This window comes from Portunus trituberculatus, chromosome 31 (genome assembly GCF_017591435.1).
Source record: "Portunus trituberculatus isolate SZX2019 chromosome 31, ASM1759143v1, whole genome shotgun sequence".
NCBI classification, from domain to species: Eukaryota; Metazoa; Arthropoda; class Malacostraca; order Decapoda; family Portunidae; genus Portunus; species Portunus trituberculatus.
Genome location: NC_059285.1, coordinates 13,741,278 through 13,753,506, shown reverse-complemented (window position 1 = coordinate 13,753,506; position 12,229 = coordinate 13,741,278). Strand labels below are relative to the sequence as shown.

General features: G+C 44.1%; 1 protein-coding gene across 1 annotated transcript in view; it reads right to left on the bottom strand.

The window, feature by feature from the left end:
- Positions 1-2,943: 2,943 nt before the first annotated feature.
- Positions 2,944-12,229, bottom strand: part of LOC123511184 — a 13,603-nt gene continuing 4,317 nt past the window's right edge. Inside the window, exons 2-5 of the mRNA XM_045266844.1 lie at positions 11,820-11,907; positions 6,402-6,525; positions 4,674-5,372; positions 2,944-3,702 (exon numbers count right to left, since the gene is read on the bottom strand). Coding sequence (XP_045122779.1) covers positions 3,566-3,702; positions 4,674-5,372; positions 6,402-6,525; positions 11,820-11,907 — 1,048 coding nt within the window. The 3' untranslated portion in view covers positions 2,944-3,565. The remainder of the gene's footprint in view (positions 3,703-4,673; positions 5,373-6,401; positions 6,526-11,819; positions 11,908-12,229) is intronic.

The window sequence follows — 12,229 nt, the reverse complement described above, 5'->3', positions numbered from 1 at the left end:
CCCCTCAACAACATATATAGTATAAACACATACACACACGCGCGCGCACACACACACACACACACACACACACACACACACACACACACACACACACACACACACTATAAAAATGTACAGATATGACAATAGTAGCTAATAGTGGTAATAATAATCATAATAGTGCTTATTGACCTCAGAAGGTTGTGTCGTCAGCGAAACGTGGGTGTCTGAGGCAACAAACAATAATTCACTCCTTGTTCTCTTACTATTTTTCCTACCATCATTTTCAATCCAAAGTTGGATGTTGCGCCTCTATGAATAACGACCTAACCTGTTTTTGTGCCCACCCTCTTGAATCTTCTGAATTTTGTATCATGTGGCTACGAGTGTTAGGAAACTAGAAGGTTCGTTTGAAGATTAAAATGTGAAAGTTAAACATAAGCAATAATTAATAGACTATTTGTTCTTTGGAAAATATAGTAGGCATTGCCGTGGTTTTCTTATAATTTATTTATACACAAACCATACAACTCTGTAACAAAAAGAACATTATTGGTAATTGGTAACATATTTTGGCCTTATTTGAATCAACAACCAGGTTATATTTTCTATCGTGTAACGAGGTACAGGAATACACGCCATAATGCCACTGGCGGGCAACACGCTAAGTACTTAGTTTCTATACTTTCTTGCAAACATGGAAAAAAAGAAATTATACAGGCATCACCATGAACAAGGTCTTCCATCACGCTAAGCTGCGTAAATGGCATTGATTACTAAACATTTCATAGTTTTACTTCTCCATCCACATACTAATTCCTGGGAAAAGTCCAAAGTGTTGTTAGTAAGTATAATGCAGCAATGATAATCGCCATTTCCTGCAATACCTTTGGATTACAGCGTCATACAGAAACACGCTAGAATATTCACCGGTCTTTATCTCATTGGCGACTTGCGACAACCTGAGATTGAATACAAAAATACCTAAACCTACTAGTTTCTTTACTAGCTGCTAGACTACTTGTTTAAGAAAGTCTGTTGTAAACTTACTCATTATATCAAAACAGTACTGTGTTGCAGAGAGAGAGAGAGAGAGAGAGAGAGAGAGAGAGAGAGAGAGAGAGAGAGAGAGAGAGAGAGAGAGAGAATATACAAGCTGAAATTTAGACTGTTTAATTTGCTATGTTGTACATTTCCGTACCTAATGAAGAAATAACCATTTTCCTCACAGAAGAGAAGAATGCAAGCATGTACACTAGGGTACACATTGTTTCACTGGCATGAATATATTTTGATCCCACAATACTTGGGTAAGCCTACCTACAATGATGACGCTTTATTTCGCCTTCAGGGAATCACACTAATGTTTCAAACTTCCTCACAGCAATAACTCGCTTCCAGTTGCGTACTGTATCGTATCGGAAACTGCAATCGGAACAAACTCTCAAAAGGAAAGATGGATACAAGCCACCAGCACTCAGCAAAACCAGGCTGAGCTAATCCATGCAGCAGTACACATTTCCTCATGCACTGGAACCATTCACCACATGTGTGTGTCTGTGTGTGGGTGTGGGTGTGGTTGTGGGTGTTGGGTGTGGGGTGCGGGTGTATCTATCCATTTGTCTCTGCATTTGTATTATATGTATATTTATATACGTGTGTGTGTGTGTGTGTGTGTGTGTGTGTGTGTGTGTGTGTGTGTGTGTGTGTGCAGAGGCACATGGATAGATAGATATACTTACTTCTGTACTGATATTTGAACTAAATTCTTCTTTCTATTAACATATCTTTTCAAAACCATTTACAAGAAATGCTAGAGATTTCAGGTTATCATTCGTTTGAGTTCGCTTTGAGCTGCGTTACCAGAGACTTATCTGAAAACTGGTCAATCCTTATCTACTAAAACAGAGATACTAACAAAGTAATTAATACTGATTACTACTTTCACCCACAAATATCCCAAAGTAGCGAGGCGCCCCCTGGCGGGCAGCCGGTGTGTTATTAGGAAGACGTGCGAGGGCGGGGTGTTGCTCCTCTGATATGTGCTGCGTCTCTGCTCGGTAGTCATATTTACTTATTGCTAGGCGTGGCGTTTGCTAAATTAGGGGAGAATATTGCATTCAGTAATGCATACCTGTCCTGCTAGACAGGTTGTCTACTAAATAAGGGAGACGATCTTTTACTCAGTATTCCATACCTGTCCTATCACGCTACTCATCATAGCTACAAAATCAGGAAAGTGGCAATACATTGCCGGCAAGAGCTGCTCTCGAAGGCGAGTTCAGGAATACTGAGAACTTGAGGTGAGTTGTTGGCGCTCATGGACCAAACACCAGCTCAGCCCGGCACGGCACCGCACAGCTGTCAGGACTTCAGTCACCTGGCACCTTGCTTGCTCAACGCTCACACACACACACACACACACACACACACACACACACACACACACACACACACACACACACACACACACACACACACACACACACACACACACACACACACACTCACTCACTCACTCACTCTCTCTCTCTCTCTCTCTCTCTCTCTCTCTCTCTCTCTCTCTCTCTCTCTCTCTCTCTCTCTCTCTCTCTCTCTCTCTCTCTCTCTCTCTCTCAGGTAAATAAGCATGTTATTGTTTTCTGGCTGACAGACAGTTCTTGCTTTTTATATTGTCACAAGAAAGAAGTGCACAAAGTAAATAAATTACAGCAGCAACTTGCCTTGGCCACGCCCTAATGAATATTATAATTCGATGATGATAATGGTGATGGTGATGCTAATAATAATAATAATAATAATAATAATAATAATGAAATTATTACACCAATAATGATAATATTCATTATTATTATTATTATTATTATTATTATTATTATTATTATTATTATTAGCATCATATAACAATAGTGATAAAAAGAACAACAACAATATTGATGATGATTATTAATATGATGATGATAATGATAATAACAATAATAATAATAATAATAATAATAACAACAACAACAATAATGGGCGCGCGTGCGCACACACACACACACACACACACACACACACACACACACACACACACTTGGAAGGGTGCCAGGCGCTGATCAATGTGGACCCGTGCCGAGGAGTCTAGACTCCAGAAAAGCTCCCCGTGATGCCGAGGTTCTCCAGTCACGGCTATTTCAGTCCCTGGTCTGTTTGGTCTTGTTAAGCACGTTGGTGTCCCTAATGAACCCGCCGTGTCTTCGCTCTAATTATGATTTATTACACGTTTCCGTACAATATCTATTTTTCTTGTGACATTATTAAGAAAATTATTGCGATTGTTTAACTTGAATCCTGTCAAGCTAAGCCAAGAGGCGCATCGCCAAGAGATACGTACTAGCCTAGTGTAACGCAATGCAGCAGGAACCTTGGTTCATGATAATACTGTCAATGTTGGCTTCTAAATTATTCTCCCAAATATGTGAAATGGGTTGGGGTTTTTTTTTTTTCTTATTTTTTTATCTTACGATTTGTTGTACAAGTGGAGCGGGACGTGGAGTAAACAAATACATAGTACATCATGTGAGTTAAGCAAATCCTATTCTCATAGGAGTTGCCACAGGGCAGGGCGCTTGAACAACGACGTGTCGTCCAGCGATGAGGCAGCGTCCTGACGGAGGTAGTTCTGGTATATGATGTGACAGCGGCGAGCAGCGCCCCCGGCACCCACCACGCACAGACCTGCCGGTAAGGTCACGTATTAATACTCATGTCCACTCTCAGATGATAGAATGATGTAGCTCAGTGATATTGCTAAAAGATTAAACATATAATGAAATATATAGAGTTCTTCCTTTTACCTTTCAAACGCTCTTTCTGCCACAGACGATAATCATGCATCAGTGACCAACGCTTGTGTACACACACACACACACACACACACACACACACACACACACACACACACACACACCCGGTAGCTCAGTGGTTAGAGAACTGGCTTCACAAGCCAGAGGACCGGGGTTCGATTACCCGGCCGGGTGGAGATATTTGGGTGTGTCTCCTTTCACGTGTAGCCCCTGTTCACCTAGTAGTGAGTAGGTACGGGATGTAAATCGAGGAGTTGTGACCTTGTTGTCCCGGTGTGTGGTGTGTGCCTGGTCTCAGGCCTATCCGAAGATCGGAAATAATGAGCTCTGAGCTCGTTCCGTAGGGTAACGTCTGGCTGTCTCGTCAGAGACTGCAGCAGATCAAACAGTGAAACACACACACACACACACACACACACACACCGCGTAGTGTAGTGGTCAGCACGCTCGACTCACATTTGAGAGGCCCGGGTTCGAGTCCCGGTAAGCGGCGAGGCAAATGGGCAAGCCTCTTAATGTGTGGCCCCTGTTCATCTAGCAGTAAATAGGTACGGGATGTAACTCGAGGGGTTGTGGCCTCGCTTTCCCGGTGTGTGTTGTGTGTTGATGTGGTTTCAGTCCTACCCGAAGATCGGTCTATGAGCTCTGAGCTCGCTCCGTAATGGGGAAGACTGGCTGGGTGACCAGCAGGCGACCGAGATGAATTACACACACACACACACACACACCAGATTTCTCAGAGTTACAAAGTTGAGCGGCAAATACAAGTACAACTGTGAATGTAAGACGAAAATAACAGTGATTAGATTAGCAATGACTCCACCAGTAAGTGGAATCCCTTACCTCCCACGCTGCCCAGCACTCCGCACAGCACGTCCACCGTGAGGCTGGGCCGGGTGTGAAAGGCTGCGCCCAGCACGATGAATGCGGCGTTAAGCATCATGTGGCCCAGACTCGCCAAGAGCACTGCCAGCCAGAAAAGCAGCAGCATATCTGAATAAAGCCAAGGCGGCGCCTCATGCTCGTCTGGCATGTACACCTCTACAGTGCTACTCCACTCCTCCAGATACACAGGCACAACCACCATGCCGGGACACAGTTCAATAGTGGGAGGTGTGCTGCCATCGTCCAGCAAGTTACCGGTGCTGCCTCCTTGCCGCCTGTTTCCAGGCGGTGCATCACCGCCTCGGCGGACGTTGGGGCCAAAGCTGGCATCGGTCACCTGCACACTTAGGTTGTCTGCGCTGCCGCGACGAGCAGCTGCCTTGGCCACGGCCAGGATGTCCACGCTCCCCTTCCTGGACGGAGGCGCGGCCATCTCCCTGCAGCTGCTGGCTCCGTTGACAAGAGCGCCACAAGTCAGCAAATCACATGGGGCCATCACACGCAGCAACTCGCCTCCTGAGCCAAGGTCAAGCAAGGCAGGGGCGCCGCCCTCTCCGCGAGCCAGACGCCGGGCACGGGCCATCACTGCGTCCACCTGACGGGCACGATAGGCAGTGTATTTTCGGTACCCTGCCGCTGACACCGCTGTCACCACCACTGCAAGAAGAAATTGCGTCAGGCCTGCCTGGGGAAATGGTGCAAGGCGATACACTGAGAAACAAGCTACAGTCGTTCCTATTTCAAGAAGTTGTCAACGCTGTTGTTGAAAACATGCTAAATCCAACTGTATGTCACTGAGAGAACAAACTAGCATCAAAAGAGGGCGAAATTTCTGCATCGACAAATGGTAAGTCCCAGTTAAGGTTGGATCAGCTCGTGGTTAAGCAACACGTAACAGTTACAAGTAATGGCTACAAACCCGAATGAGGACAAGTAATTAGCGTGGCAGCACAGGATAAGTTTCAGGATCACTATTATTCTTCATATGCATTAAGGATTAAGATAATAAAATCAATGGTTAGCGATGATAGTAGATTTGCAGATAGCATGAAAATAGGCAGGTCACTAAGGATAGGCAGATGGTAGATGGATGGTAAATGCAAGTTCATGTTGGCGACCATCTCACATACGCTATACAACACACTTCAGATATACAAAGTTCAGTAAAAGCTCCTCGCAGGTATTTGTATCACGTGGCTCACATTTATTCAAGTGCTATTCATTAATTGGTAATTGGATCGAATATAATTTAGTAGCACACACTCAGAATAGATTGTATAGCAAAGATTGCAGTAATCAAAATGGAAATACTTTTGAGCGGAAACCACGTGTCATCACCGTGTCTTCCAGGACAATGCATCGCTGCAAAATTCCAGATATTTACACCTTTAACTTCCCCGTGCTCTGCTTCCAAATGATATCAACCTGCTCCTCTCTCTCTCTCTCTCTCTCTCTCTCTCTCTCTCTCTCTCTCTCTCTCTCTCTCTCTCTCTCTCATAACATTCATTTGTATGTAAAAAAAATGTGTAACAATAATAATAACAATAACAACGATAATAATAAAAAATAATATTAATGATAATAATAATAATAGTAGTTATGATAATAATAATAATAATAATAATGACAATAAAATCAAGATGGCAGCCCATGGCGGCAGAGAGCGCTGAGGAACCTGGTACCCACCGCCTACCACTATGAGGACGGCGCCCACAACAGCAGCGGGTGTGCTGGAGGTGTCCACGCCCATGGTGACGGCGCCCTGGAACACAGTGCTGCTGCCCGTAGCCATGCCCACGATGGCTGCCCGCTGGCCGACGCGAGGGAAAAACAGACTGTGTTAAGTAATCATCTGTAATTGTAGTAAGCTTTGTACCGGAATAATTGTAACAGACATCTGATTACAAACAACAAATAGCCGCCCAAACGCACCGCGCTGAAACACTTGTCACTGCTATATTACAAGAATCTACATAGACACACCTAACTGCTGCTGCACCACCAATGCTGCCACGCCGAACCTCTTCCATGCATCACGACACTGAGAGACGTGACAGACTGTATACAAGACGACGCCCTGTATTTACTGATACAGTGAAATAATTGGAGAGAGAGAGAGAGAGATAGCAGGTATTAGGGTCTACAGATGGAATTTTAATTGGGTGTTCATTGTCAGTTACGAGACTGAAAACTAAATCTTCATCTTCCATCGCCTTGACGATTTATGGAGTTTACTTTCAGAATGGTCGGTAATCCGCCAAGACTCTGAACTGTGGATTCCTAGACATCTATTGCATTGGAGACTATCCCATGTGCGTTATAAATCCGGCCATACGAGATAATCTTACAAAGGGCCGCCGTGGTACAGTGGAACCATGCGTGCTTTGGGGGCCGAGGGATCTCCAAGTGCACGGGTTCGAATCTTGTCCACGGTCCGAGTGTAGGTTGGGCTTCCTCACTCGGGGGTAACGGTTTCCTAGCGGGTGGGCTTTGAGATAGGAGGTACCACAAAAAGTATCCCCTTTAGCCCAGAAATTCCCGTGAAAAGCCCACATGGTATAAAAAGAAAAAAACCATACAGTGAAGATCCCCACATAGTTAGGGAATATATATTAAATGGGTGATGATTGGCGAGGATAATGAAGAAAAAAATGAATGTATCTGGAGGAAGGGATCGTTAGAAGGACTCAACATGAGAAATAACAACAGAAAAAAATGAGCCGCATATTTAGATTGCGTTTGTGATAATGCAATGGAAAGAACATAAAGATTAACAGAAATCCAGAAGCGTACGTACAATGACCTAATAGATTTTAAAGCTAACCTCAGTCTGCATTATTGTGAATTTTTTCTAGGGAAAAGAAATCAAGCAAACTTATCCTGAAATCAACTGCTTTCTTGGACGTCAGTATAATCAGATATGAATTTTTAACGCTACTTTTTATGCCCTCCGACCTTGCCTCTCAGAAGACTTGCGTGTGTGTTGGAGTTCCTATTGTTGTGCTTCCCTGCTCCACATATATCTCCTTGTTGCGAGTAAGCTCACATTGAGGCCGCCCAAAGAGGGTCACTATTCTAAGCAGTTTCATTACCTCGTTTTAGTTCCGATTTTCTTTTCTTTCCTTTCTGGCTGTGCGCCACTTGCCGGTCGAGTGCCCTACTTTGGCAACTTGCAGGACCGTTGCCTTCCCTGGCGTCGGCGGAAAGACGGAACTTTCGTTTTTTTATGTTGAGAGAAACACGGCGCTCCGCGGAATATGAAGCACTTCTTTAAGCTTAGAAATTTGGCTTCTCCTTGAACTATAGTCTTCGTGATTTCGTAATCATGTCAACGTTTAGGTAAGTTTCATTATTTGTATTTTCTATAATTTAAAGTAATATCTTATTTCATGTCAAAATGTTTCACAGTATAGTGTAATAAAGAGTATCCAAATTCGTATCCTAGCGAGAAAGAAATGAATTGTGAGATTTGTTTTCTTTCACTTTCACGTCGCGGTACTTGCTCTTCTACTCAGTGGCAGCGAACAAGTGCAGAACGTGACCCAAGGCACTGTTACCTTGTCTTTCCGGGAAAGCCAAGAATCTTGCAGACATAGCCTCCAGTGTGTGTGTGTGTGTGTGTGTGTGTGTGTTTCACTGTTTGATCTGCTGCAGTCTCTGACGAGACAGCCAGACGTTACCCTACGGAACGAGCTCAGAGCTCATTATTTCCGATCTTCGGATAGGCCTGAGACCAGGCACACACCACACACCGAGACAACAAGGTCACAACTCCTCGATTTACATCCCGTACCTACTCACTACTAGGTGAACAGGGGCTACACGTGAAAGGAGACACACCCAAATATCTCCACCCGGCCGGGGAATCGAACCCCGGTCCTCTGGCTTGTGAAGCCAGCGCTCTAACCACTGAGCTAACGGGTGTGTGTGTGTGTGTGTGTGGGGTGTGTGTGTGCGTGCGTGCGTTTTCTCTCTCTCTCTCTCTCTCTCTCTCTCTCTCTCTCTCTCTCTCTCTCTCTCTCTCTCTCTCTCTCTCTCTCTCTCTCTCTCTCTCTCACACACACACACACACACACACACACACACACACACACACACAGGCAGGCAGCACAGTTGACTCTTGGTGGGGTGTGTTAAGTATCACAGCTGGGGCGGCGTTGCGAGGCAAGAAATAAGGGCGGTAGTGAGGACAAACTTGTAGTCATTTATATACCTCATCCTAGGAATATTTGAGTTGATATAGTTCAGTAGTCAGTAGTATCCAATGGTCTTAGATCATCTTCAGGCGTAACAGCTTAGTCCCATCGTTAAGGTCACGGTGAAGTCATTCGGTAGCAGCAGAGATAAACTGGACTTCAGGCAGGCGTAATCCTTACCAGACAATGGCTGGAGTTGAAGGCTTAACTTGGCTGCAAAGTGGTCCCTATACTATAAGCTTTCCACCAAGACGCCCTAAGGCTAAACCAACGAGGCGTGCTATCTGGCTTAACTCCCTCTAACCCCCACCCCCACACACACACACACACACCGCGTAGTGTAGTGGTTAGCACGCTTGACTCACAACCGAGAGGGTCCGGGTTCAAATTCCATGAGGCGACGAGGTAAATGGGTAAGCCTCTTAATGTGTAGCCCCTGTTTACCTAGCAGTAAATAGGTACGGGATGTAACTCGAGGGGTTGTGGCCTCGCTTTCCCGGTGTGTGGAGTGTGTGTTGTGGTCTCAGTCCTACCCGAAGATCGGTCTATGAGCTCTGAACTCGCTCCGTAATGGGGAAGACTGGCTGGGTGGGTAACCAGTAGGCGACCGTGGTGAATTACACACACACACAAATGTTTTCACAGGAAGTGTTGTTCACTGTTGGCCGTGAAAGACCTTTGTCGTGTTGCGTGTGTTCACTCAGCAGTGTGCTGGGCTGCTTCATGCATGTAATCCCTTCGTTCCATTTTATTCAATGAACAATGTGATGTGTTGGTATTACATAAATATCTATTTTTCCTTATAATTGAGGACGTGGAGCCTTTCACAAACAAGGGCAAATTGTTGTAAGAGAACCGTATAAGGTAAGGCTAGTAAACCGACGGCGGAGGAGCTTGATAAGATTGGCTAAGAAAAGAACATGAGGAAAAATAGAGCCAAGAGGAAGGGGAAAGCGCAGCCTGATAAGTAGTTTTCAAGATTCTCAGTCAATCAGTAATGTTTTTTCAGTGTACAAAATAAAATGAAGCTTTGACACTCCAGGTGTACAAACACATTTGTATCAAAAAGTTTCCCTATTTATTAGGTATGATATATAAAATTTTATTCTGAATAACAATCTAGGTTTACAGTATATGAAATATGTTCACTGTGTAATAGACTGAAATTATAGCAATTGCAGGGCGTTGGCAGGCAGATGATGGGCAGGAATAGCAAGGGAGGACAGGGCCGGACTGGTGGCGATAGAAAGTGATAACAGCGATGTGCGATAAGGACGGAAGCTTTAGATGGTAAAGAGGAGCGATGGAAGAGTCTTTTTTTTTATGTTACTGCCCAAGTTCATCTTTAAGATTTCATGTGGGCGCTGGTGGTGGTGCGTTGTGGCCTGTGACGACCAAGGCACGAGTGGTGGCTTTCCCTGAAGGCTGTCACTCCACTGCTCCAAGTCGCCATCAGGACACAGCTTCCTTAGATATTTCACTCCTCAGCTCCTTCACCAACACTTTCATACCACCACCACCACCACCACCACCACCTACGAAAAGTTTATGGTGAAATAGAAGAGGATGAGGATGATGATCATGATCATGATGGTTATGTGTGAGTACAACAATATTTGTTGGGATGGTGGTAGTAGTAGTAGTAGTAGTAGTAGTAGTAGTAGTAGTAGTAATAGCAGTAGTAGTAGTAGCAAAACTTGTCATGATAGTAATAGAAAAAATAATAGTATATAACAATAAAATTAGTAAGTCATTTATGTAGTAGTATAGTAGTAGTAGTAGTAGTAGTGGTAGTGGTTTATTGATAGTTATTGTTGTTGTTGTTGTTGTTGTTGTTGTTATTTTTTTATTTGTATTACTGTCATCATCATTATCACCACCACTACTGCTACTACTACTGGTAATGGTAACGGTTGTTGGCTGGTGTGCCGTTAGGGGAGGGAGTGTGGGAGTGGCCAGTATTTAGTGGCGTGGTCGCTTGGACCGCCTGTGCTCACATCAAAAGTCTACCGATGGTTGTTTTTATTCCCTGTGTTGGCCAATAGCGCCGGTAGGCTTTTTTCCCCAATTTGTGGAGGCTTTGATAGTAGGCATCCGTCCGTGATAGCGCGGTCAGGTTTTTAAAGGGAGGCTTGTGTGTTGACCCTCGTGTGCCCTCATAAACAGGACCGTGTTCTGAAACACGCCGCTACTTTCATTATGCTCAAATTGAAGCTACACGGATATCTGAGGTTATTCTTACGGTTTTATTGACGAATTAACAATATTTTTACTTTCTTAAAGGAAGAAACGGTTTTAAAAAACCGGTTAAACATTTTTTTTTTTTTTTATTTATTTTTTTTTAAATAGTCGTGGTGAGAGCAATGCGTCTCTGAATGCGGGCCGCAGTGTATCAAGAATATGTTGGCAGGGTTTCTGGAAAGCATGTGAGTGATACTCGCCGTATTGACAGTAGATTGAAAAATCACTCATTTGGCACACGACTTTAAACTTACGTATTCACCACTTCAAGCGGTACCTGCCTCGCCAACCATTCCGGCATCCGCCTCACCACACGTGGTCACTGCTGATATCAAGGCAAAAACAGCGCTTGTTTCCGTTTCATCATTAATAATTATAATTATAGTAATAACAATAATAAAAATAATAATAATAATGCTAATAATGATGATAACTACATTAATGAATGGTAATAATGCAAATCACAAGGCCATAAAATAAAAGCGTTGCTGCAGTCTCCCTAGAATGCCGGAACACAGCATCCACATAATATCCCATGCAGTAGACACGCTTTGTGCTGCCGCGCCATGACTCCTTCGTAACACAACCCAAGCACTACCGCACTAAATAAAGCCTCATTGCACCCTGCACTGCTTGCCTTACTTCTAACGTCCTACAACAACCTCACCTTGAAGCCCCTCTTAATGAGCACGTCGGTCACCTCTGCTGGCGGGTCGGTTCTCGTCTCCTCCATGGCCTCGTCTTGTCCCTGCAACCTGAGGAATACACAGAACACTTAGCTTTTCGAGTCTGCTACTGAAATGATATATGGTTACATTATGGTTTGTCACACATAATACCTCGAAATAGCAATCGTTTATCTATCAGTGTACCAAGTTGGGATCCTTCTTAAAGGGTGGTGGTCAGTAGCGTATCTATATATACGTACAATTACGTCCACAGATATTTTCATAGCTCCTTGAAAGCGAGGGTCTCTTCTCACTGCGCCACAGTTCGCAAGGGTTAATAGTTTAGCTTACCCAGAAATCTGTGTAATAGAGGCTCAATCCAGAGGTGACTTATCTATGTTGCTTAATA